At 36.2% G+C, this 22,162-nt stretch overlaps 1 protein-coding gene across 7 annotated transcripts in view; it reads left to right on the top strand.

Moving 5' to 3' along the window:
• The window catches only part of CLOCK (clock circadian regulator), a 111,340-nt gene extending 90,464 nt beyond the window's left edge, over positions 1-20,876 (top strand). For 6 of the 7 annotated variants that reach the window (XM_027544527.1, XM_027544530.1, XM_027544532.1 and 3 more), the window contains 6 exons: positions 519-608; positions 4,337-4,489; positions 5,331-5,540; positions 6,257-6,462; positions 10,296-10,545; positions 13,194-20,876. In XM_027544527.1, coding sequence (XP_027400328.1) covers positions 519-608; positions 4,337-4,489; positions 5,331-5,540; positions 6,257-6,462; positions 10,296-10,545; positions 13,194-13,373 — 1,089 coding nt within the window. In that variant the 3' untranslated portion in view covers positions 13,374-20,876. The remainder of the gene's footprint in view (positions 1-518; positions 609-4,336; positions 4,490-5,330; positions 5,541-6,256; positions 6,463-10,295; positions 10,546-13,193) is intronic. The other variant, XM_027544531.1, reaches the window with a different exon arrangement.
• The last annotated feature ends 1,286 nt before the right edge of the window (positions 20,877-22,162 follow it).

Below are 22,162 nucleotides of genomic sequence, written 5' to 3'. Positions count from 1 at the left end.
TTGCTGAATAAAGATTTATTAAAAGGGGTGGGAGGAATCATCTAAATATTCATCAATTCATTTATTCATTATCCCTTTCTGTGAAATTCAAAATAGTTGTTGATATACAACACTTACTCAAGGTCTTCATTTTTTTGTGAAGTAGTAGTCAAACATACAGGTCCTTTTGAATATTTTTCAGACAAAATGTTAGATTTTTTTTTAATTATGGAAAGCTGATAATTTAGAGCCATTTTATATCTAATTTCAAATACCAATCACTTTCAATAAAGTCCAGGCAACTCTTACTGACAGCCCATGCAAGATAATGTGACAGATGCCTTGAAAGATAAAAAGATAAATAGGGACTAAGCATTTCCAGTTTAGAGGGAGAGACAGGCCTGTGCTCATCTAAAAATGTAGGAGGCTCATCTAAAAGCTGTAATTCAGTTATGAAGATGCCATGGTGGTATTTCTGGTGGGAGTATTCATGTATGGAAACGATTGTCACCCAGTGTTATTTTTTATTTTGCTTCTAGTCTATAAATTCCCAGACTGTTGGTCAGTCATTAACACAGCCTGTGATGTCTCAGTCTGCAAATTTACCAGTTCCGCACGGCATGTCCCAGGTATTTTTATTTGTTTCTGTTAAATATTTTTAAATTACAAATAGTCTTTAAGCTACTAGTGGGGCTTCCCTCATAGCTCAGTCAGTAAAGAATCCACCTGCAATGCAGGAGACCCCAGTTTGATTACTGGGTCAGGAAGATCTTTTGGAGAAGGGATAGGCTACCCATTCTAGTATTCTTGGGTTTCCCGTGTGGCTCAGCTAGTAAAGAATCCGCCTGCAGTGTGGGAGACCTGGGTTTGATCCCTGGGTTGGGCAGATCCCCTGGAAAAGGGAACAGCTACCCACTCCAGTATTCTGGCCTGGAGAATTTCATGGACTGTATAGTCCATGGGGTTGCAAAGAGTCGGACACAACTAAGTGACTTTCACTTTCAAGCTACTAGTGATTTTTTAAAATATAGATGCAGTAAATCTCAATTGTGGACGTTTAGAATACCTGGAGATTTTTTGATTGTCAGTGAATTTGGTGTGCCGCTGGTACTTTAGTTGTCTTTTAGGGTTCATAACAGTTTTGCACAACAAAAAGCTATCCTGATTAATCCCTGTTGAGAAATACTGTGGTGGCTCAGATGGTAAAGAATCTGCCTGCAGTACAGAAGACCTGGGTTCGATCTCTAGGTCAGGAAGATTCCCTGGTGAAACGAGTGGCTATGCATTACAGTATTCTAGCCTGGAGAATTCCATGGACAGAGAATCCTAGAGATCTATAGTCCATGGGGTCACAAAGAGTTGGACATGACTGAGTGACTAACACTTTCACTTTCCAGAGAAAAATATTAAAGATGAAATGTAGTTCATTTTGTTCTTCCCATGGATATTGGAAGAATTGAGTAATTTTATTCATATATTCATTTGTTTATATATAAGCCATTTATTAAGCTCCTTATATTATCAGATATTGCAGGTGCTGGCAATGCAAATTTCTATACTAAGAAACTTTATTACATCTAGAAGGAATGATAGATAACTACAAATAGTCTATGCTCAAGGTCTAAAGCTTGACACGTGAGCACATTAGATGGACTCTTAATTGCAGACTGAGGAAGGGAAAGAGAACTTTCTGGAAGAATTGTTACTTGGGCTGAGTCCCCAAGGAGGCTTAAATATAAAAGCTAGCAAGACAAAGGAGAGGTATTACAGAAGTGACACTTTTGATTATAACTTCGCAACTTTTCATTTATCACTGCACTCAGTGCCTCAGACAAATGAAAAATACTAAGTTGTGCTAGAAATAATCCGAAATTTTGTTTTGTTTGATGTTGAAGCTATCTCTACATTGTCTTAATTTCAAATAATATTAACATTGCTGCTGCTGGTGCTAAGTTGCTTCAGTCATATCCGACTCTGTGCAACCCCATAGACAGCAGCCCACCAGACTCCCCTGTCCCTGGGATCCTCCAGGCAAGAACACTGGAGTGGGTTGCCATTTCCTTCTCCAATGCATGAAAATGAAAAGTAAAAGTCAAGTCGCTCAGTTGTGTCTGACTCCTAGTGACCCCATGGACTGCAGCCTACTAGGCTCCTCTGTCCATGGGATTTTCCAGGCAAGAGTACTGGAGTGCATTGCCATTGCCTTCTCTGATATTAACACTAGGTATCTAAAAATACCTTTATCTTATATGGTTGTTACTTAAATTGTGCTTAGTTGCTCAATCATGTCCGACTCTTTGCGACCACATGGACTGTAGCCCACCAGAGTCCTCTGTCCATGTGGCTCTCCAGGCAAGAATACTGGAGTGGGTTGCCATGCCCTCCTTCAGGGGATTTTCCCAACCCAGGGATTGAACCCAGGTCTCCTGCATTGCAGGAGGATTCTTTACCATCTGAGCCACCAGACATATATAATTATAGCTATTATATATTATGATACTTGTACAAATATATTGATATTGCTGTAAACTGTTATAATCTAAATAACAATCTAATTGTCATAATCTTGACTTTTAGCAGCACATAATTGTGTAAGGTGTTTATAGCAGCACTATATTATTAAATAGTATCTGGAGTTCCAGTAGTTTTTATCAGCACCGAGTCCTCAAATAAGTATTCAAATCTCATTTCATTCAGTGATAAAGGCAAACAGTGTTCCTCTTAGTTCTTTGATATTATTTCCCATTATTCTGCTTTCTGTGTTTATTTTTATTTTCTTATTTGTATTTAATAGAAATTCTTCAAGTGGTGACAGTATAATGTTTACCTAAAGGTATAAATAACTTTAGGATACATTTATATGATATAAACATAAAATTTCAAATAATAAAAAAGGCATGAGGATATTAAATTTGTAATGTTTTTTCATACCTAGTGTAATCTGATGTTTGATCTGGTTATTGTTAACTTCAGAAGTCAGAGTTGTATACTTTGAAAAGTAGTGTTCAATATTCTCAAAACAAACTTTTGAAGATAGGGTAAAAAAGCTTTTGGGGTGTCATTTGCTTTTACATGCATTGTAGGAGATTCTTAAGACAGATTTCCAATGAAGTGAAATTCTTTCTGCTTTTATACTGCATTCTGTGGTGAATATTCCTGGAAATAAGTAAATGAGCCTATTTAAACTTAAGTGGTGAATCACTAAATGTGCTTAGTTGCAAGCAGTAGTAAATAGAAGCTGTCTATAACTCAAGTGAAGCAGATATAAGTGAGATTGAAAACCTTACTCTGTTAGCAGAATAACTGTGCTTTTATTTGCATATGCAGCATTCACTTATAATCGCTTAGTCTTTAAAGCCTAGGTATTTGTATTTGAGAACAATTTGTTGAAAATTTTATGGTTGGTTAGTCAGATTTTTATTAACTTTCTAATGACCTACACAAAGAGGACATTCTTGGGATGACAGAATTTTATGTGAATAACTCTAGGTGCAGACTACTTTTTCATTTGTTAAAAGATCAGGAATGAAGTTCTGTAACTTGTTCTATCAAGTAGTAGCGCCACAGTAGGAACTTAGGTCTTTAAAAGCCAGTGTTACAAAGTCATCTTGTAATCAGTCAAGCTGTAGTCAGAAGCTGGATGAGAAATTTGAACAGGGATGGTATAAAAAAATTAACTGGTAACAGAGATTAACTACTGAGAGCAGTTAAGGGAATTCAAAAGGATACAGGAAAGACCGGTGTAGAGAGCAGCCACTAAGGGTAAGTGAAAGGGAGAATTGCCAAGGGGGAACAGCTCAGAAGACTCATTTGACCCTCCTGAACTGCTCCTCCAGGCCAAGCTGAGACTCAGGTCCCATTGGAGCTGCTGTGGCTATATCCACTGGATGGTACACAGGTTCACTGAAGTGCCACAGACTTGGGCTGGGGAGCGAGCAGCCACTTGCTGGGATACCAGTAAAATTTGCTGGGAAGCTGCCCACTAGCAAGCCAGTGAGACTTGGTGGAAAGCTAGCTGCTGGTTGCTGATGACACTCAGTAGGATGCTACCCACTAGCATAAGAACACGAAGGAAAAGCACTAGAACCAGAGAGGTAACCCATTCTCCCTTTACAGTATCCCTCCACATCATACTGACATGACTGCTGGTGCCTGCTGATGAAGGAGAAACATTTATAGGTCCCAGCTCTAGTACCACAAAGCTGAGCCAGGATAGGTGAATTAGGTGTTGAGAAGCAATAAATTAGTAACTGGCATGACATTCTTAATTCGTGATATACTGCTTGGATTTCAGATTTTACAATTATGAGAAGTGATTGTAAAATATGTTACACTTTTTCCATCCATGATACTTAAGTTTCAGTTCTCAGCTCAGTTAGGAGCCATGCAGCATCTCAAAGACCAATTGGAGCAACGGACTCGGATGATAGAGGCGAATATTCATCGGCAACAAGAAGAACTAAGAAAAATTCAAGAACAGCTTCAAATGGTCCATGGTCAAGGGCTGCAGGTAAGTTACTACATTTGATTACAAACAAAGCATGCCATTTGTATTTTGGCTTCTTAGGAAATTGACTCTTCTTAATAAAAAGTGAGATCCAAAAGATAGGTTTCATCCATTTAGTTCAGTAAATACTCATTGGTTATCTACTCACTATGATTGCATTTACAGTCGCTAAAGATAATTGATTCCTAAGAGTGTTTCCATCAGCATTTTTGTTTCTCCAGATTAGAGTCATCTTTTAGCAGTCTAATTATTAGTAAGCTTAAATTCCCATAATATCAACATAATACTTTACATAGACTTTTAGGTATATGTAGGTACAGAATTTAAAATTCATCATCAGTAATTTTTTGAATAACTTACTGGTAGGTATGATTCAAATTATAGTCTTACAATGGTCAACCAACAGGGCCAAAGTTATGCCTGTTCGATGCAACTAGGACTTTGGTGAAAACTTCAAGTGAAAACCACTTCTCCCTAATGCCATAAATTATAAATGATGAGTGATGCAGAGCTTCCAATCCACAGACCTTTGAGTAGCTGGGTTAGGGTAACGGTAGCATATATAATAATCCTTAACATGTAAAGTGTCAAGCAAGTAGAGGTTTTGAAATTTGTAACACTTTTCCTGACAATTAGAAACATGATTAGGGGTTAGGATGATTGAAAGAATGAAAATGAGTATCATGTTTTATTTAGTAATTACTTATTGTTCATTGTTGATTCAGAATGACTTAGTCTTCTCGTTACTTGCTTTTAAAACTTAATTTTTAGATATTTTTGCTAAAAATGCTCTCATTCTTTTTAATTTAAAAAGATCATTTTAATGTAATCTTTATTTTTAAAGATGTTTTTACAACAGTCAACCCCTGGATTGAATTTTGGTTCTGTTCAACTTTCTTCTGGAAATTCATCTAATATCCAGCAGCTTGCACCTATAAATATGCAAAGCCAGGTTGTTCAAACTAACCAGATTCAAAGTGGAATGAATACTGGACACATTGGCACAACTCAGCATATGATACAACAGCAGACTTTACAAAGTACATCAAGTCAGGTAACGTTATTGAGTACAGTGGGCTAGGGAATGTTCAGTGATTGAAATGCGTGGTGTTGCTAAAACAGACAAAAGCTTCATTTTGAACAATACCATATGTAAAACTTTAATAGTAATAATTAGAAACTATAGTATTGAGAGTGATAAAGTATTTTGTGCAGAATTGTTCTTAAATTGTTGAATGCTTCCTGTATTTCAACATTTAGAAAATTTTTGAGTTTGCTTCAAATGAATATACAAACTACTTCTGTGTGTGGGGGAAAAAAAAAGAAAGTTGCAGGATTCTGACCAGGATATATGTTACCATATGTGAAGAATGTCTTTTGTTAGGGCAGTGATGGCTTAATTAACATTCTAGGAAATTTCAGTAATTGACATGCATCTGCAATTGTAAATCTCAAGACTTCGAATGAAATACATAAAAATGTCAAATGTCAGTTACTTTGAGTGTTTAGTAGTTCTTCATGTGTATTTTATGTCATCCTTGTTAAGATCATGCTCCTTTTCAAAAATCATAGCTTACCTTCCAGCAAGATATTGAAGACTAATTCATTCTCAGATAATTGCAAGTTATTCCTTGATGGTTCAGTTTCTCCCAGAGTAGTATGTTCTGCCACTTCTTTTTCTGTCATGTCAACTCTTGTTAGAATGATTAGTAGTAGAAGCATACTTCCTGAATAAATTTTTTTCTATTTGTAAAATCTTCTGTTTTCTAGCAGAGTCAACAGAATGTACTGAGTGGGCACAGTCAACAAACATCTCTTCCCAGTCAGACGCAGAGCACTCTTACAGCCCCACTCTACAACACTATGGTGATTTCTCAGCCGGCGGCTGGAAGCATGGTCCAGATTCCATCGAGTTTGCCGCAAAACAGTTCCCAGAGTGCTGCAGTAACTACATTCACTCAGGACAGACAGATCAGGTAGTTGTCATGTTTCCAAGATGTCAGTTGTTTGATTATAAAACAATACTTGGATTTTTTAAATGAGATTTTAATTTATTGCTCACTCTAGAATTTGAAATAAAAACAATGTATCCTTGTTGAAGTACTTTATAATAAAAGAGTAATAGCAAATTTTTTTTCATTTTATTTCATATTCAAAAATGTGCTAACATATGGTAGAATCCAAATTCTACACAAGTTTTATGATAGGTTTTGTCTGTATCACTATAAAACTTTTTTATCTTTTCAATATAGCCGCTCTTGTGTTGTCAGTGTAGTAGCAATGGTTAAGGTGTATGCTACCATAGTTTATATGTGTTATGGAGTAAGTTTAGCTCACCTTTCTTGAATTTTGTTAAGTACTGTACTAAATGCTCCAAGTATATTATCTCATTTAATTCTTATTTTAAAAAAAAGTGTGAGGGTCTTTATTTCCCAGGAAAGAATAAAAAATTTGGTCAAGGGTCTGAAGCTGTGAAGGGAGTGAAAAAGGGGATCTGAATTCAAAACTGGGTGTCTGATTTCAGAGCTCAAGTGCTTAAACATATACTACATTAAAGTTTTATGGGCAATTCTAGAAAAAAAATCGCTTTCTATGACTAATTTTAGTCTTCCAAATAGCTGACCTAGAAATAGATATTTAAAATAAAATAACCTTTTCAAATATTAGGAAGAAAGATATCTTTCAAAACTATAGGATTTCTGTAGTCTTAAAAATTACATTTTAAATGCATTTTATTTTTATTTATTTTAGTGTAATATAAGTAGACTGCTGCTTTTATAATAAAATCTTGCTGTTGTATTAGACTTTGTAGTAGATTTTATTGAAACCCTATTAATAATTTCCAGAGTGTGAGGAAGCTGCTGGATTGCAGAAGCAATAAGATCAGAGAGAAACTCACTGCTGCTTTTTGGAACTCAGTTCCTTCAAGTTAAAAAGTCCAGCTTTTGAAGGAAGTGTTATGAATATACTCCATAGAAATATAATAAAGGGCTAGATTTAAAGCCCAAGGTAAAATCCATTAGCATAGAATGTTGACATACATTGTAGGGGACACAGTTTAGCAATTATTTGTAGACAGCTGTTTTTTTGAAGGGGGAAAAACAACTTCAGCAAATATTTGAGTGCCTGCTTTATGTGTATGGCACATTCTTTATCCCAGAAAAGATCGGACTAGTCAAAGCTGTAGAAAGGTGAATAAATCAGTATTATTTGATGTGATAAATACTTAGTAGATTTTTGAAAAGGAGGAAGTGAGCAGTTTTATGGGGTGAGGCAAGCAAGTGAAGAGAGGAGTGTGGTCAGGGAAAATTTCAGGGAGGAGATACTTGGCCTGTGTCTTAAGCTCATTGCTTTAGATATGTGTGTAGAAGGGAGTCACACACAGTAGGGTATTTAGGCAGAGGGAGCAGTGTATACAAAGAAAAATGTTAAAGCCAAAGTAAATTGCAGAATGTCTTTTAGTGCCAGAGAGGAATGAGATATTCTCATACTTAGCAGTGGGCAGTTGGGCAATTCAGATACTAAATTCTTTTAAGATTACAGAGAAATTAGTGCTTAGCACTTCTGTGATTAAGCCACTTTGTAATGTTATTTGTTTGTAAATTTTTCATTATATATGTTTTTGCATTAAATAATACCTTTAATCCTAAAGTACATAATATACAACGCTTTATTTTTAAGATTTGGCATGGATTCAAAATAGAATTGTTTTGTCTTGTGGAACATTTAAACTGTTAGCATAGATATGCTAAGTGTAGTTATAATTATCTACCTTAAAACAGGTTGTAATTGCAGTTAGGTCATGTTAAATCTATAGTAGAGTCTTATCTCGATTTCCTCACTGTAGTGACCAATGTTAGAAACTAACTTTATCTCATAGAAAAGGCAGATAGAAATGATATTTTTCCCTGAAGAGGCATTGTTTTTTGTTGTTCTTTTATTAAAGACTGTGGAAGCATGAAGGTAGTGGGTGGGAGGGAATATTAGTGAATTGTAATACAGTGGGTACTATGCCTGTTGATAAATTTGTAAATTGAGGGTACTTTTATATGCTGTTAGAATGTTATCTAGTTTTGAAACATAAATGTCATTTATGTTTATAAGACACAACTTACAATGTAAACATCTATAAACTTAGAGGTCTTTTAAAAAAAATTCCTTTAGGACAGGTTTATTTTCATTAGCAAAATGAACCATGTGTCACATATATCCAACTCCCAAGTACCTAGTAGTTTTATAAAAAGAAAAAAGTTGATATTTTTAACAGATTAAAAATTTTTTGCATGCGTGCATTACATTCTTTTTTATTGTGGTGAAATACACATAACAAAGTACTCACTATGTTAACCATTTTCACATGTGCAGTTCATTGACATACGAGCATGTTGGCACCATTGTGATAGTCACTACCATCAATCTCCAGAAATTTTTTCTTCTTCCCAAACTAAAAATCTATATTAATCAGACAATATGCATTCCTCTTCCCCCTAACTCTTAGAAACCACCATTCTACTTTCTAAGCACATACGTCTGTGAGTTTGACTACTTACTCTAGGTACTGTATGTAAATGGAATCACATAATGTATGTCTTTTCTACCTGGTTTATTTCACTTGCCATAATGTCTTCCAGGTTCAGCCATGTTATAGCATGCATCAGAATTTCCTTCCTCTTTAAGGCTAAGTGTTATTCAGTTGTAATGTATATAACACATTTTGTTGACCCATTTGTCTACCGATGGACACTTGGGTTATATCCATCTTTTGAAAATTGTGAATAGCTGCTATAAACATTGGTGTGCAACTGTTTGAGTCCCTGTTTTCCATTCTTTTTTTTTGTTTTTTTTTTTTAAATTTAATATATTCCTTACAAATATGTACAGAAATGGAATTGCTGGATCATATGGTTGTTACATTTTTAGTTTTGATGAAAGACCACCATACTGTTTTCCATAATGGACAAACCACTTTATATTCCCACCAACAGTGCACAGAAGTTCCAGTTTCTGCACATCCTTGTCAACACAATTACTATGTTTGATAGTAGCCATCCTAATGAATGTGATGTGGTATCTCATAGTGGTTTTGATTTGCATTTCTCTAATGATTAGTCATATTAAGCTTCTTTTCAGTGCTTATTGACCAGTTGTATATAGTGTGAAGAAATATCATTTAGGACCCTTGGCAGTTTTTTAATCAGATTGTTTGTTGCTGTGTTGTAGTATTGCTTTGTATTTTCTAGTTACTAATCCCTTACCAGATCCATGATTTGTAAATATTTTCTCCCACTCTGGAGTGCCCTTTTACTGTGTTGGTAGTGTCCCTTGCTACATAAAAAATTTTTAATTTGTTTTTCAGTTTATCTATTTTTTCTTTTGTTGTGTATGCTTTTAATGTCATAACCTAAGAAATTATTGCCCAATCCAGTGTCATGAAACTTTCTCCCTGTGTTTTATTCTAAGAGTTTCAGTTTTCGACATTTATGTTTATTAAGTCTCTAATCCATTTTGAGTTAATTTTTATATAATTTTTATATGATGTAAAGGTCAAATTTCATTCTTTTGCATGTGGATATCAAAAAAAGAGTTTGTATTTTTGTTTGTGATTGCTTCATTTTGCTCTGTACATTTCTGTTTCACTGGTATCCCAAAGGGAATCTTTAAAAACATGAAACAAAATTGGAACATATGGCTTTTAAAAAGCTAAATTGGTAATATCATGGGTATTATCTTAGAGAAATATTCAGTCCATTGCCTTTCATAGTGTATACTTGTACTTCTGACTCCCCTTCCCTTTCTTTCCTCTTAACAGATTTTCTCAAGGTCAGCAACTTGTGACCAAATTAGTAACCGCTCCTGTAGCCTGTGGGGCGGTCATGGTACCTAGCGCTATGCTTATGGGTCAGGTAGTGACTGCCTACCCTACCTTTGCTCCACAACAACCGCAGTCGCAGACACTGTCAGTCACGCAGCAGCAGCAGAGTTCCCAGGAACAGCCGCTCCCTTCAGTTCAGCAACCATCTCAGGCTCAGCTGACTCAACCACCGCAGCAGTTTCTACAGGTAATTCTCCCTGGGAAGAATGTCCCAAACGTATTTACCTTTTTATAGTGAAATTAGGGATTAAATGAACAGTTCTGTAAATGAGCTGAAAAATCTGCAAAAACTTATTGTACAACTTAAATTTCTATAAAGACAGAAAGCTTATCCCAGTTGGCTACTTTTTCTTCTCTTAGGAAACTTTTAGTACTGCTATGGAAATACCCAGTTATCTAAATTGGTGGATACAATACGTGGCTGCTTCCTACCCATATCAAGGCAATTTACAGAGAGCTCTCTCTGGCTAGAGTTTCTGGAACTCAAGCAAAAGCACTTTTCTCTCTTCTTATAACCCTAGGGGCCCATCAAGCTGTACTCTCTACAGATCATGAGTATTGAAAGGGTTTTTTTTTTTTAATTACTTTAGGCATTATGTTAAATTATTGAATTAAATTTTATAACTTTTTTATTATAAATTAATATTGGAAGAAAAATACTGTGAAGGCACAGGCTGTTCTGAGATTGAGTTACTGCTGCACCACATGCTGTGTGAACTTTGGCAGTTTACTTAACTTGCTCAGATCCAGTTTCTTCATCTATGATATGGAGGGGCTAGTCGTTCGTATCTCATGAGTAAGATGCATGTGAATCACTGAGCCTAGTATAAGGTATATACTTAAACACCTTATAACTTGCCTTCATAAATGACCACTATCTTGAATAATGTAATAGATACTCAGATTAACCAAAATGCAGACACAGATCTCTTGTGGGTATATCAGACAAGATCTGCTTATCTAAAGGATGCAGGACAAAGTCACCTAGATTGGGATCCTCAGCAAAGCAGCAGGCAAATTTCTGGACCTCAGTACCCTCTTTGGGGCATCACAATAGCAGATTGTGACATCTGAAAATCCAGCTTTTTCCTTACTGGTCCAAGAGGCCAGCAATTTTGAATATAGGCTAAGCCACGATTTGTGCTGGATACCATTCCACTTATTCCAGGCAAATACCATCAGTTTTTAAAGTATACAACATATGGTATAATTAGAAGATTTCAGTATTATACTATATACTCACGCATAAATACACTGTTAGTTCATCATCATTGGTGTTCTGGTACAAATGTATTTCTTAACTTGATGATGTGCTAAACTAAAAGAGGTTAGTTACTTAATTATCTCTTGAGAGTCATACAGCCCCTTAGACATTAAGCCATTAATGACTGGGTTAGCTATTGTTATAAATGAGTTGTTATAAGTGAATTAATGACAAGAATTTATAATAAGTTAGAAACTATTCTCTAGGGGAAATGTATGTAATGAGAATTAGGCAGAAGCTTAGAAAGGAAGAAGACTTGGCTTAGGAACTCAGTTTTCTGAGTCTCTCAGAGAACAAGGGCTCTTAAAAGAATGAACATTCTCTTCCACTTCTGGGAAAAAAACATTTCTAAGAAGCAAGATAGGCAATACCCTTTAGAAATACACTAATATGTAGATAGAAATACACAATTTGTCTTTTCTGATTATGTAACACCTAGTTCCAAAATGTACTTTTGTTGTAACCCTATAAGGCTCATAAATACCCTGAATTCTTTTATCTTACAAAAGCTTTTCCTAATAACAGTGAGAAAAAGAAAATGTCTCCAAGTGCTTAGCAAAGCTCAGTGGCCTTTAAGTTTCAGAGATCTATCCTTCTGTGTGTTTGTATAGTTGTCTTTCATACACATTTGCAGAAATCACCTATTACAGTTCCTTTTTAAAATCATGAACCTTGCATTAAGACATTGTCCTTAGTGAAGAAAGATATTAATTTTAAAATTCCTCTTTCTTTTGACTAGTTTCCTTTGTATCTCTAGAAGGAGAAATTAGGCAAAAGAAACTGAGGTTCATGGAGCTGACACTTGCCCAAGGCCTGATAAATACAGAGCAAAACTCAAAGCCAGGGCTGCTAATGCTTTCAGAGCCTGTTCTCTTGTTCTGTTTTGTTCTTTGTTATATCACACTGTTACATAAAGGACATAAGTCTGTAATTGTGTCCTCAGTTTTATGGTACTTTTAAATAATAATGTTAATATGTAATCTTTGTAAAAACCCAGTGTGGGAAATACTCTGATTATCCTTTTTTGTAAATGAAGAAAATGAGGTCCAGAGATGTAAATAGCTTGACCAAGTTACACATCTGGTAAACTGGGCAGCCAGAGTTTGAACCCAGGCAGCGTACCTCAGGGCCCATGCTCTTGGCCACTGCTGCTCTCACCAATCAAAAAGTTGGCGCAGAAGACATTTTCTGTTTGACCACAGATTGTTCATATGTCATATGCTCTTAGCAATGCTTAAATTGTATCATCTGTTTAAAAATGTGGTCTTTAGGACATAAAGTGAAAGAGTATGTGTGGTTTGTCTCAGGACATAAATAGCTTTCTGTATCGTATTACCTCTAGCTCAATTTCCTTCTAAAAAATGAAATTCTGTTATACTTCAAAAAGAGGGAAATGCTCATAAGCATTTTCCAGAATACTATTTTTAAGTGGAAAAAAAAAAACAAAAAACAAAAAACAAGACTTATGTACAGGTTTTGACCCTATGGGAGAAGTGGAAAACTTGAGTAGTCTTAATGTACACAGTATAATGGGGGTGAAGCAGTGTTGAATAATCCGCTTGTCTTTTTAGACTTCTAGGTTGCTCCATGGGAACCCTTCAACTCAGCTTATCCTCTCTGCTGCATTTCCTCTACAGCAGAGCACTTTCCCTCAGTCACATCACCAGCAACACCAGTCGCAGCAACAGCAGCAACTGAGTCGGCACAGGACTGAAAGTTTGACGGATCCTTCCAAGGTTCAACCACAGTAGCGCACACGCATCCTCTCTGCCCTCAAGGGAGGATGGGAGTGTTCCATAAAGAGTTGCTTGGATGATCTAAGGATATGATGAAAAGTTCCAGCGGTTTCATGGGATGCAATACTGAGTGTTCTAGTTCCTGGAATTAGTTAGCAGGGAAAATGCTGCCTAGCACTGCATATGTACATTAAATACCAGCCAGCAGGAGGTGATCATAGGGCCACAGCCAATTCTGACAGTGTTTTACTTGCCCAGATATTTTTTAATGGAAAAAGAGTATATTGCCAAATGTTAAGAAGCTCAGCTATGAAACAGGACCTCCAGTGAATCAGAAAGGCACTAATAACATTAGTAACTTTGAGTGGTTCTGTGCCTGTTTTCAAGTGTTACAGAGGACACACCACTGCCATCCATGTCAGGGGTTTGCTTACGATGATGCCATGAAGACAGTCCAGTAGACTCGGTAGACCCCCTTCCCTTTTCAGATAATGATGGAATAGTAATTTCAGAATGTTGTGTGGGTTCAAATTCTCTATGTACAGATGCTGTAAAAATAATACTATGTATATGTCTGGATAAAAGGAGAGAAAGCAAAACATTTTGTATGCTGCATGAAAGCATTATCTCTTCCTTTAGGTATGAGTACATTTCCTTAGATTCTGATGCCATGTGCAGACTAATACATCCTCTTTTCCCTTTTGTTTACAGTATGGTAGTGTTCTATTCACTCTTCCGGGGCACAAGTCTTTTTTTTTGGTTCATACTTTAACTGTGATGTCACAGTTTGTTCAGTGAGGTATGATGTGCTGCTGGGAATGGAGTTTTTTTTTTTTTTTTCAGGTTAAATTATTTGAAACAGGATTTTCAAGTTACTCAGAAATATCCTTCATTTCATTATTCTTCAATTATGTTTAAGAATAGGATTTGCACTGCTTTATTTTAAGATGGTTGGGAGTTTTGAGCACATATTTTGATCTAGTTCCTAGTTGGAAATAGTTGTGTAAACGGTTTTTAACAAGCTTGACAGTTATTTCAAGTATGTTTCAGTTATAGAAGTGAATTTGCACACAAAATATTTTAGGCACTTTTTAATGTTCTCACTGGTGGGAATTTTAACTTTTAGGATTTGTTGGAATCTTTTTATTATCCTCCACAGTTTCAGTGCTTCTTTTAGTCAGAAATGATTCAGGGTTATTTGAGGGGAAAAAAAAAAAGAAAAAACAGCCCATAGTGCCTTGATTTTCATTCAGGTGATTAGTCACCATCTTAAACTCATTGTCTAGTTTCAGTAGCAGTTTTGAAATCTTGGTACATTTTTAATAGCATGTGGGTGTCAGCAGCACCATTAAGTTCCTAATGAAGACTCTCTGAGTCTCTTGGATTAGAGGTACAAATAATTTCAAAATAAAAGATAACATCCTAGTGACACTATCAGAGTTACTATTGGATCACAAAGTTGTTTTTCTAAATCAGCATTTTCCTTAGATTTATGTATTCATTTAGGAATTACCAGTAAATATTTTCTCAATGTGATCTTAAAATCCTGCAAAGACAAAAGAAGGGTTAGGGATTGGCTTTACCTTCACTATAGTGCTAGAATCTTGTAACTCACGTGCTTTATAAACATGAACTAAGATTTCGTTTGGTGATACCATATTCTAAAGGTAGTAAGTTCCAACTAGAATTGCATACATTAAAAAAAAGCATTTTATAGATTCTATGGTACTAATAATTAAATTTATAACTAGAGAACAAAGGAAAATTAATGGGAAAATATCTTATTGACGATCAAAAATTATTACTGAGGAAAGGGAAGATAGCAAGCTGTAAGAAATTAAAATTAACCTTAAAAGAAAACATATAACAGAATTGAGGTTGTTAAACAAAAAATTTTGGCAATGAAAATAATACAGAATTGCTAGATAAAGGTGTCAGGGGAACTCTCAGTTGGTTCTAAGACTTTTCTCTTCTTAGCTTTGCTATCATCCTTAAGGGATATACTTTATCTTTCTGTAGAAAATCATACCTGGCCACACTTAAACTAGAAAATTCATGTTGAAAGAAAACAACCAAAGAAAGTTGGTACCTACCCTTCTACAAAAGAAGTGTTACTAGATGCCAATCAGTAATTAACATATCAAGGAGCTCCTCTTCTAGCTAAATGACCATCCAGAAGAGATTTCTGACTTTGTCATGAATGTCAGGAATAGATGTCAGAATATGTGTGTACTTAAGCATATGCCCACAGTGGACAACGTTGATGTTGTAGAGTATGGCAACAGTATTTTTTCCCCCTTCAAACTTGCCTTTCCTAACCTTATCATGCCATTCCATATATTCTGAGTTGTGCCTCATCTATTTATTGGCAATATATAGTGATACGGATTTAGCAAACAAAAGGTATGAAGAACTATTATATTACGGTTTATCTTCCAAGTCCCATATGTGAAAAGAAAGATGGTGAACCATGAGTACTGTGTACTCAGTTTAACACAAGCAAAATGTAAGACAAGCCACAAGGTAAATTTGTAGACAGTTCACTCACATTCTCCTCTCCCTGTCCCTTCAAGTATTTTTCCATCCTCAAATATTTAGGAAAGCAAATTAGACAAGATTTTGCTTTTATAATTCCTGTTGTTCTCACAGCTCACTTTTTTCCTGCTTAGAAATGGTTGCTACATTTAAAGGAGCAGCTGGCTGCTTTGCTGTCAGAACGAAGTGTTGTGTCAGAAGAGCTAGTAACTGCCTCTCAGCTCCTTCTTTAACTTTGTTTTCCTCCTGCTTCCCTGGAACTTGGACCGCAAAGCGGTTCCTGCCCCCTCCTCCATGAACCAAGACTTGAGCATCCTGATGGAAGATTCAGCAGTTGCCTGTAATTCTTTCATTTCTGTAGCCAAAGCTGTTAATTGAAATCCAAATCTTAGTCATGAAAAAATACCAAATAGGAACACTTTTCTGCTACTTAAAAATCTTATCTTCCCTCTTCTTTACTCTCATAGATATTACATTTTTCTTAAAAAAAAAAAAAAAAAACAACTTTTTTTCTGGGTGGCAATTGTTAGGTGTTAGCTGCTTTGAACTGCTGTAGCCCTGGGTGTGAGTCACTATTGTTTTTAAACTACCAGTGAGGATTATAAGGATTAATAAAGTTGCTGCTGAGAGTGGTGTCAAAGCAGAATCAAGACACTTAAAAGTACTTTATTATTTGAGTGAAAATATTGGTGGAAAAGCACATGTGGGGGACGGTGGGTAACATGTAAGTAAATAACTATAGTTCGGTCTCCCAACTCTGTCCCAGGTTGAAGGGGGAGTTTGAGTGCTGTGCTCTATCACTTAAACCTGGTTTAAGAATGTACTAGTAATAAAGGGATGCCAGTAACTTTGACTAGTTTGTTACAGAGTACTCAATGCAGATTAGTGAAAATGTTACTAGAATTTTTCAAAAGTGCTCGGGTTGATGGTCATTGCCTTAAAGCATTCTGCTTGCAGTTAGTTACGGGCACTGTGTCTTGAAGGGAGATGAACCCTTGTTCAAGAAGCCTTAGAAAGGGGCCCCTTAAAATAGAACTCGTTTGCCTGCTCTACACAGACAGGGGAAAATTATTTTAAACTGGATATTACTCAACAAGTTTTAAAATATTTCCACTACATTGAGGTAAACTATTTTTTTTTTTTTAAAGTGGACTGCAAATAACATTTTGCTCTGGTATTGCACATTTTTACTTTTTTTTTCTGTATTTCTTTGGTGATTGAAAGTTTGTTGACGAACATTTGTGTAAAACTCATTCACGTCTATAACCTTTCCAATATCTGTGACCCTGTTCTTAGTCCCTCGGGAGTCAGTGTTGGAAGGTATAAACACTGGATATTACTATTGCTGAGTGAGTCTAGCCAGAAATAAGCTGATGGGAATTTTTAAACGGAGGAAAAGAAACAGCACAAAGGCACTTGCCATTTTTAGTGATCAGAGAAAAAGAGTCTTTTTTTGTTTGGGGCGGGTGAGCATTCTTCTAAAAGGAGCTTCTGAAGTAGTTGCAAAGGAAAAGATTTTACTATTTTTATAGTATATTTAATATATTTGTATATAACTATGAATATAATAGGAACCCTTCACACGCCTCCCACTTTTCTAGTTTACTTCCCCTTTTGCCATAGCACTAGCATAGCCTCATCCGCATGGGTACCGTGCCTATTGTCAGCCTACCAAAAGATAGTGCTGCTGCTTTCTGAGACAGGTGAGAAGACCCAACTCTCATGCCTGGGGATCCTTTATGTAGGAATAGCACACACTTTGCAGATATCACACCACAGTCAAAAAGGATCATTTTGAAAGGTTAACAAGCACTTTATTGCAATTATTCATTTTGATAAAGTTTATTATCTTAGATATTACCATTTCTAAAGGATCCCCAACTCATCACTTAGGTGAAATTTTTAAATGACATTTCTGAGAAATGTTTAGATCCAGTGAACCATAGTAGGTTTAAGGGAGTGATTTCAAGGTAGCCAAATGAACTTTGACTTTTGTTTTGAATGTGGTAGAGTCAAGGGATTGTAGATGCCTAGTTCCATTTAGACACTATTGTAAACCTATCTTGCCTATTGTGTGGACACCAAAAGAGACCAATGAGCCTGTTTGTTTTCAGAGGTCTAGGAGAATTGCATCAGTGTGAAATAGATGTATAGAACTAACCTAAAAGTGATTGGTAGTCATATTTTAGAATACAGTAATTTCAAGAATTCTGTTTTAAATGTGCTCTGAAATGTTGGCATGTCATTTCAGTGTTCCATTTGAATTGCTCTTGTAATGTTTTTGCACAAAAAGAACTGAGAAATACTACTTTGGTTGAAGAAAAGGAAAAAAATAATTTGGTCATATTTTAATGTCTCCTGTGGAAACACTGGGGGGTGAATTTTGTTGGTACAGTTATTTTCAGGATATTTGAAACAGTATTGAACAGCTCACAAATTAAGCAACCGTGAATGGATTGAAAAATTAAAACTCTTTCCATGTGACTGTTTTGCATACTTTATCCCCATGTCATAATTTAACACTACATTCCTTGTTTTTCTTAAATAAAATAACTTTGCGGGTTCTGTTTTTGAGTATTTAGCAAGTTATTTTCTAAGCTGCCCTGGTTTTCCTAGGGAAAACGTTCTTAGGTGAAATAGGATATAGTTTATGAAAAGACATTAAATGAAATCCCATCACCACCACCAGCAAACACTGAGGTGCTGCATTAAGTGACAATCAAAATAGTATTTATAGGAGAATTGAGAAAAGGGTTTTTAAAGAAGCAGTTGCTTTGAAAGTAGTTGTCTGGGTTTCTTGAATAAAAATGGCTAAATGTATTTATTTATATTTTTAAATATCTTTGCGTTCCGTTTCCTCATCAGCGTGATTTCAGTGTCGTGTATTTAATTGTGGTTTGTTTTGTTCTGCCTCGTAATCTGTGCAGAGGACTGGCTCTGCCTCCTGGGGGGTGCGTGTGGGCCTCAGCCCTCGTGAAGCCTCTTGGTGGCGCTTCGAATCTGTTCCACTTCAGCACAGCAGTGGAGCCCAGCCCAGGTGCCCCCAAGGCTCCCCTCCTGTTCTCAACTTAGTTAAGAAAAAGTAAAAGTAACGCCAACTGTTTTCTAGTTTCACTTGCTGCCTTTTCTATTTAATGGGCACTTTTTATATAACTTCCCCAACGCAGCCAAAGGCCAGTATGACAGAACCCATGGCACACGTTGCCTGTTTTGCCCATTTGGAAAATGTTATTAAAACAAGCAGCATCTTCTAATGGCCATCACTCATATTAAAATCCATCTAAAGTCCTTAAATATAGGTGGAACAATGTATAAATACTGCAGACTCTTCTACAAAGAAAAAAAAAAAAGTGCTGTCTGTTATATATAGTGTAATGTTGCTTGGTCCTTTAAAACCAAAGCCAAACCAAACCTTCCTACACAGCACCATCCAATAAAAGCAGTGTTTGAACATGTAAAGCCTAGAAATTTGAGGATACTTATTGCTGGTCTGCATTGGAACAGAATTCTCCACCTTAGGGCTCTTGAGTCCCACAGGCAACGTCCAGAGTGCACTCTAGCTTTGGGATCCCTTAGAGAACGGTAATTAAAATAAGTGAACCACAAGTTGGATTTAATGATGTAAAAAGTGTTTCTTGACTCTTTAAGGGTTAAATTGGAGAGCTCATGTTTTTAAATGTATGCTTTTAAGTTTCTGAGGAAACAAACTGTGACATCGCTTTAAAAGTGACATTCAGATGTTTTATGATGTGTGTTTTGAGTTGGCCTGTACTGGTGCAGATTCACCACTGGCAATGGTTGTGCCAATACTAAAGACTTAAAATGTAGGAGAAGCTATATTGTGTTCAGGTGGATGTATTATGTAACCAGACAATCATCAAGCAAAAAGAAAAAAAAAACTGGCCAGGAAATGTCGTTTTCCTTTATAGATGTCAGCCAGCCAGAACAGCTGTCATTTAGATCATCCTGGAATCACTTTGAGATCTGTTTTATCATGGTGTAAGTTGGGGAAGGTCCTCAGTATGGCACTTGCACATTCTATGTAAAGACTGAAGCCCAAAGACGAGTTAAATTCAGTGCTGTATTGAAACCAGTTAGTGCAAAAAAAAATTTTTTTTTATCTCTGTAAATTTTTAATTGTTAACATCAGTTGGTAGTTGTAAAAACACGCACCAAATTATTTCTAATGTTCTGTGTGGTTCTTAGTGTGCTACTCTTGACATTGATATGTCCTTACTGCTTGGTTCTTGGTTTAAAATTAAAATTAGATATAGCCTGTCATTCTTCCTTCTGAAAGGGTGGAGCTGTAAATGGCTAAGAATACCTATTTTTCCTAAAGTAAACATTTCATTAAAATCCAGATTGATATACAAAAAAACAAGGCTGACATTTCCCAAGTAATGTCTTCAGCCTGAATCCTAAAATGCACAGAAGCACGATGGGTAATGTTTTAACGGTGCTATAATAGGTTCTCTGCTGATCTTCACGACCTGTTTGGAAATACAGTATTGTATAAAATGTGGATCATTTTGTTACTGATTTAATATTGCCATTCTGATTTGGTGTTTAAATTGGTTACACTTGTTTCTCAGAGCTATCCTTTGAGAAGAGTGTAAAGTGTGTTATTAGCCTACCTCCACTCAGGCCTCTTGCTGTATGACCATTTTTCCAGGTTATGATGTGCAGTTTTTAAAAACTATATGTTCTCTATTATAATGCTTTTTCCCATAGACTCCTGTAATGTATTCAGAACCTAAAATGACAATGAAAAGAGCCAAGCAGTAGCATTTTGTTTTTTTTTATAAATGTAAAAATTAGATTCACTTTGTTTCCTATTCAGTTTTAAAAATAAAAATACCTCAGTGCTGTGTTTCCCAGTATCACCTACATTTCTCAATTTAACACCTGCTTTATGTGGCACATAACTTGTAAGAATCACATTATTTTGGATTTTAAAGAATATTAAATATTTTAAAATCACTACTACTGACATTTTTCTCTTTTATTCAGCCATGGAGTTAGCAGCATTTAGCAATTTTTGCCTTGTAGCTAAGCTCTGATCTGCCAAATTCTCTTGAGTAGTTGTGTCCTGTTACGAGAGTGTGGGGCCTCAGAAAGCCTCACTGTTACTCACTAGGCTGGTGCTGGGACCGGGCTGCCTTCACTGCCAGGTGTACCAGCTGTTTTCTAACAAGGAAGTAATACAGTTCCACAATTCTGTTTGTAACAATTTAAGGCAGTATTAGGGATATTTTAACTGCAGAGATTTCTGGTGTAGTCTGGGGACTTACCCGAGATTTCTTTGCAGTGTGTTATGGACATTGTGTTTTTCTACCCTGTAGTACACACTTTTCATGGTAGAAAAGTTTCTAAAAATGACTTTTTCAGAAATACGTGAATTGCTGCTTTTTAACTGACAATCATGTTTAGATCTCCTCACAATAGTGGTCAGCTGTCTCCCACAAAGTTACTACTGAAGAATGATTTCTGTGTTGAGAATGCTGGGTAATCACTGGGTTATTTCACAGTCTCTTCAAGTTACCAATGACTGTACACTGTGCACTTTGTAAGTAGCCCAGTAAACCTGACTTGCTCTGGGTCTGCTATTATATATACTTCACACAAGGAACATGTGGAGGTTTCTACAGAACTGTTCTTCAGGTCTGTAGCAGCTTCTGGTAGCAGTGTTACTGCACATGGTAATAGAGCACATCAGGCTGGGAGAAGGCAGGTATACTGCTTGGATGGAACATTTGGTATGCAAGTTACAACAACTTAAATGACAGTGATTAGTGAAATTGCTGTGATGAGGCGGCCTTCACCATAATCAGTGATTGTGGTCTCTAGAACTAAACTGTCCAGTTTGACCCCCTGCTGTACCAAGAGTTAACCTTTTAAAAAAAATTTACATTTAGTACCTACTACCTCACAGAACTTTGTGAAGGTTTATTCAGTTGCTAAGTCGTGTCTGACTCTTAGTGACGCCAGGATTCCCTGTCCTTCATTATCTCCCGGAGTTTGTTCAAACTCCTATCCATTGGGTTGGTGATGTGATCCAACCATCTCATCCTGATGCCTCCTTCTCCTCTGCCCGCAATCTTTCCATCAGGGTCTTTTCCAATGAGTCGGCTCTTTGCATCAGGTGGCCAAAGTATTGGAGCTTCAGCATCAGTCCTTCCAGTGACTATTCAGGGTTGATTTCCTTTAGGATTGTTAAGGCTAAGATAGTGGTTTAAAACAGACAACTTCAGAAACTGGTTTATAAATAC

Source organism: Bos indicus x Bos taurus, chromosome 6 (genome assembly GCF_003369695.1).
Source record: "Bos indicus x Bos taurus breed Angus x Brahman F1 hybrid chromosome 6, Bos_hybrid_MaternalHap_v2.0, whole genome shotgun sequence".
Classification (NCBI taxonomy): domain Eukaryota; kingdom Metazoa; phylum Chordata; class Mammalia; order Artiodactyla; family Bovidae; genus Bos; species Bos indicus x Bos taurus.
This window is presented reverse-complemented; position numbering and strand designations above follow the sequence as displayed.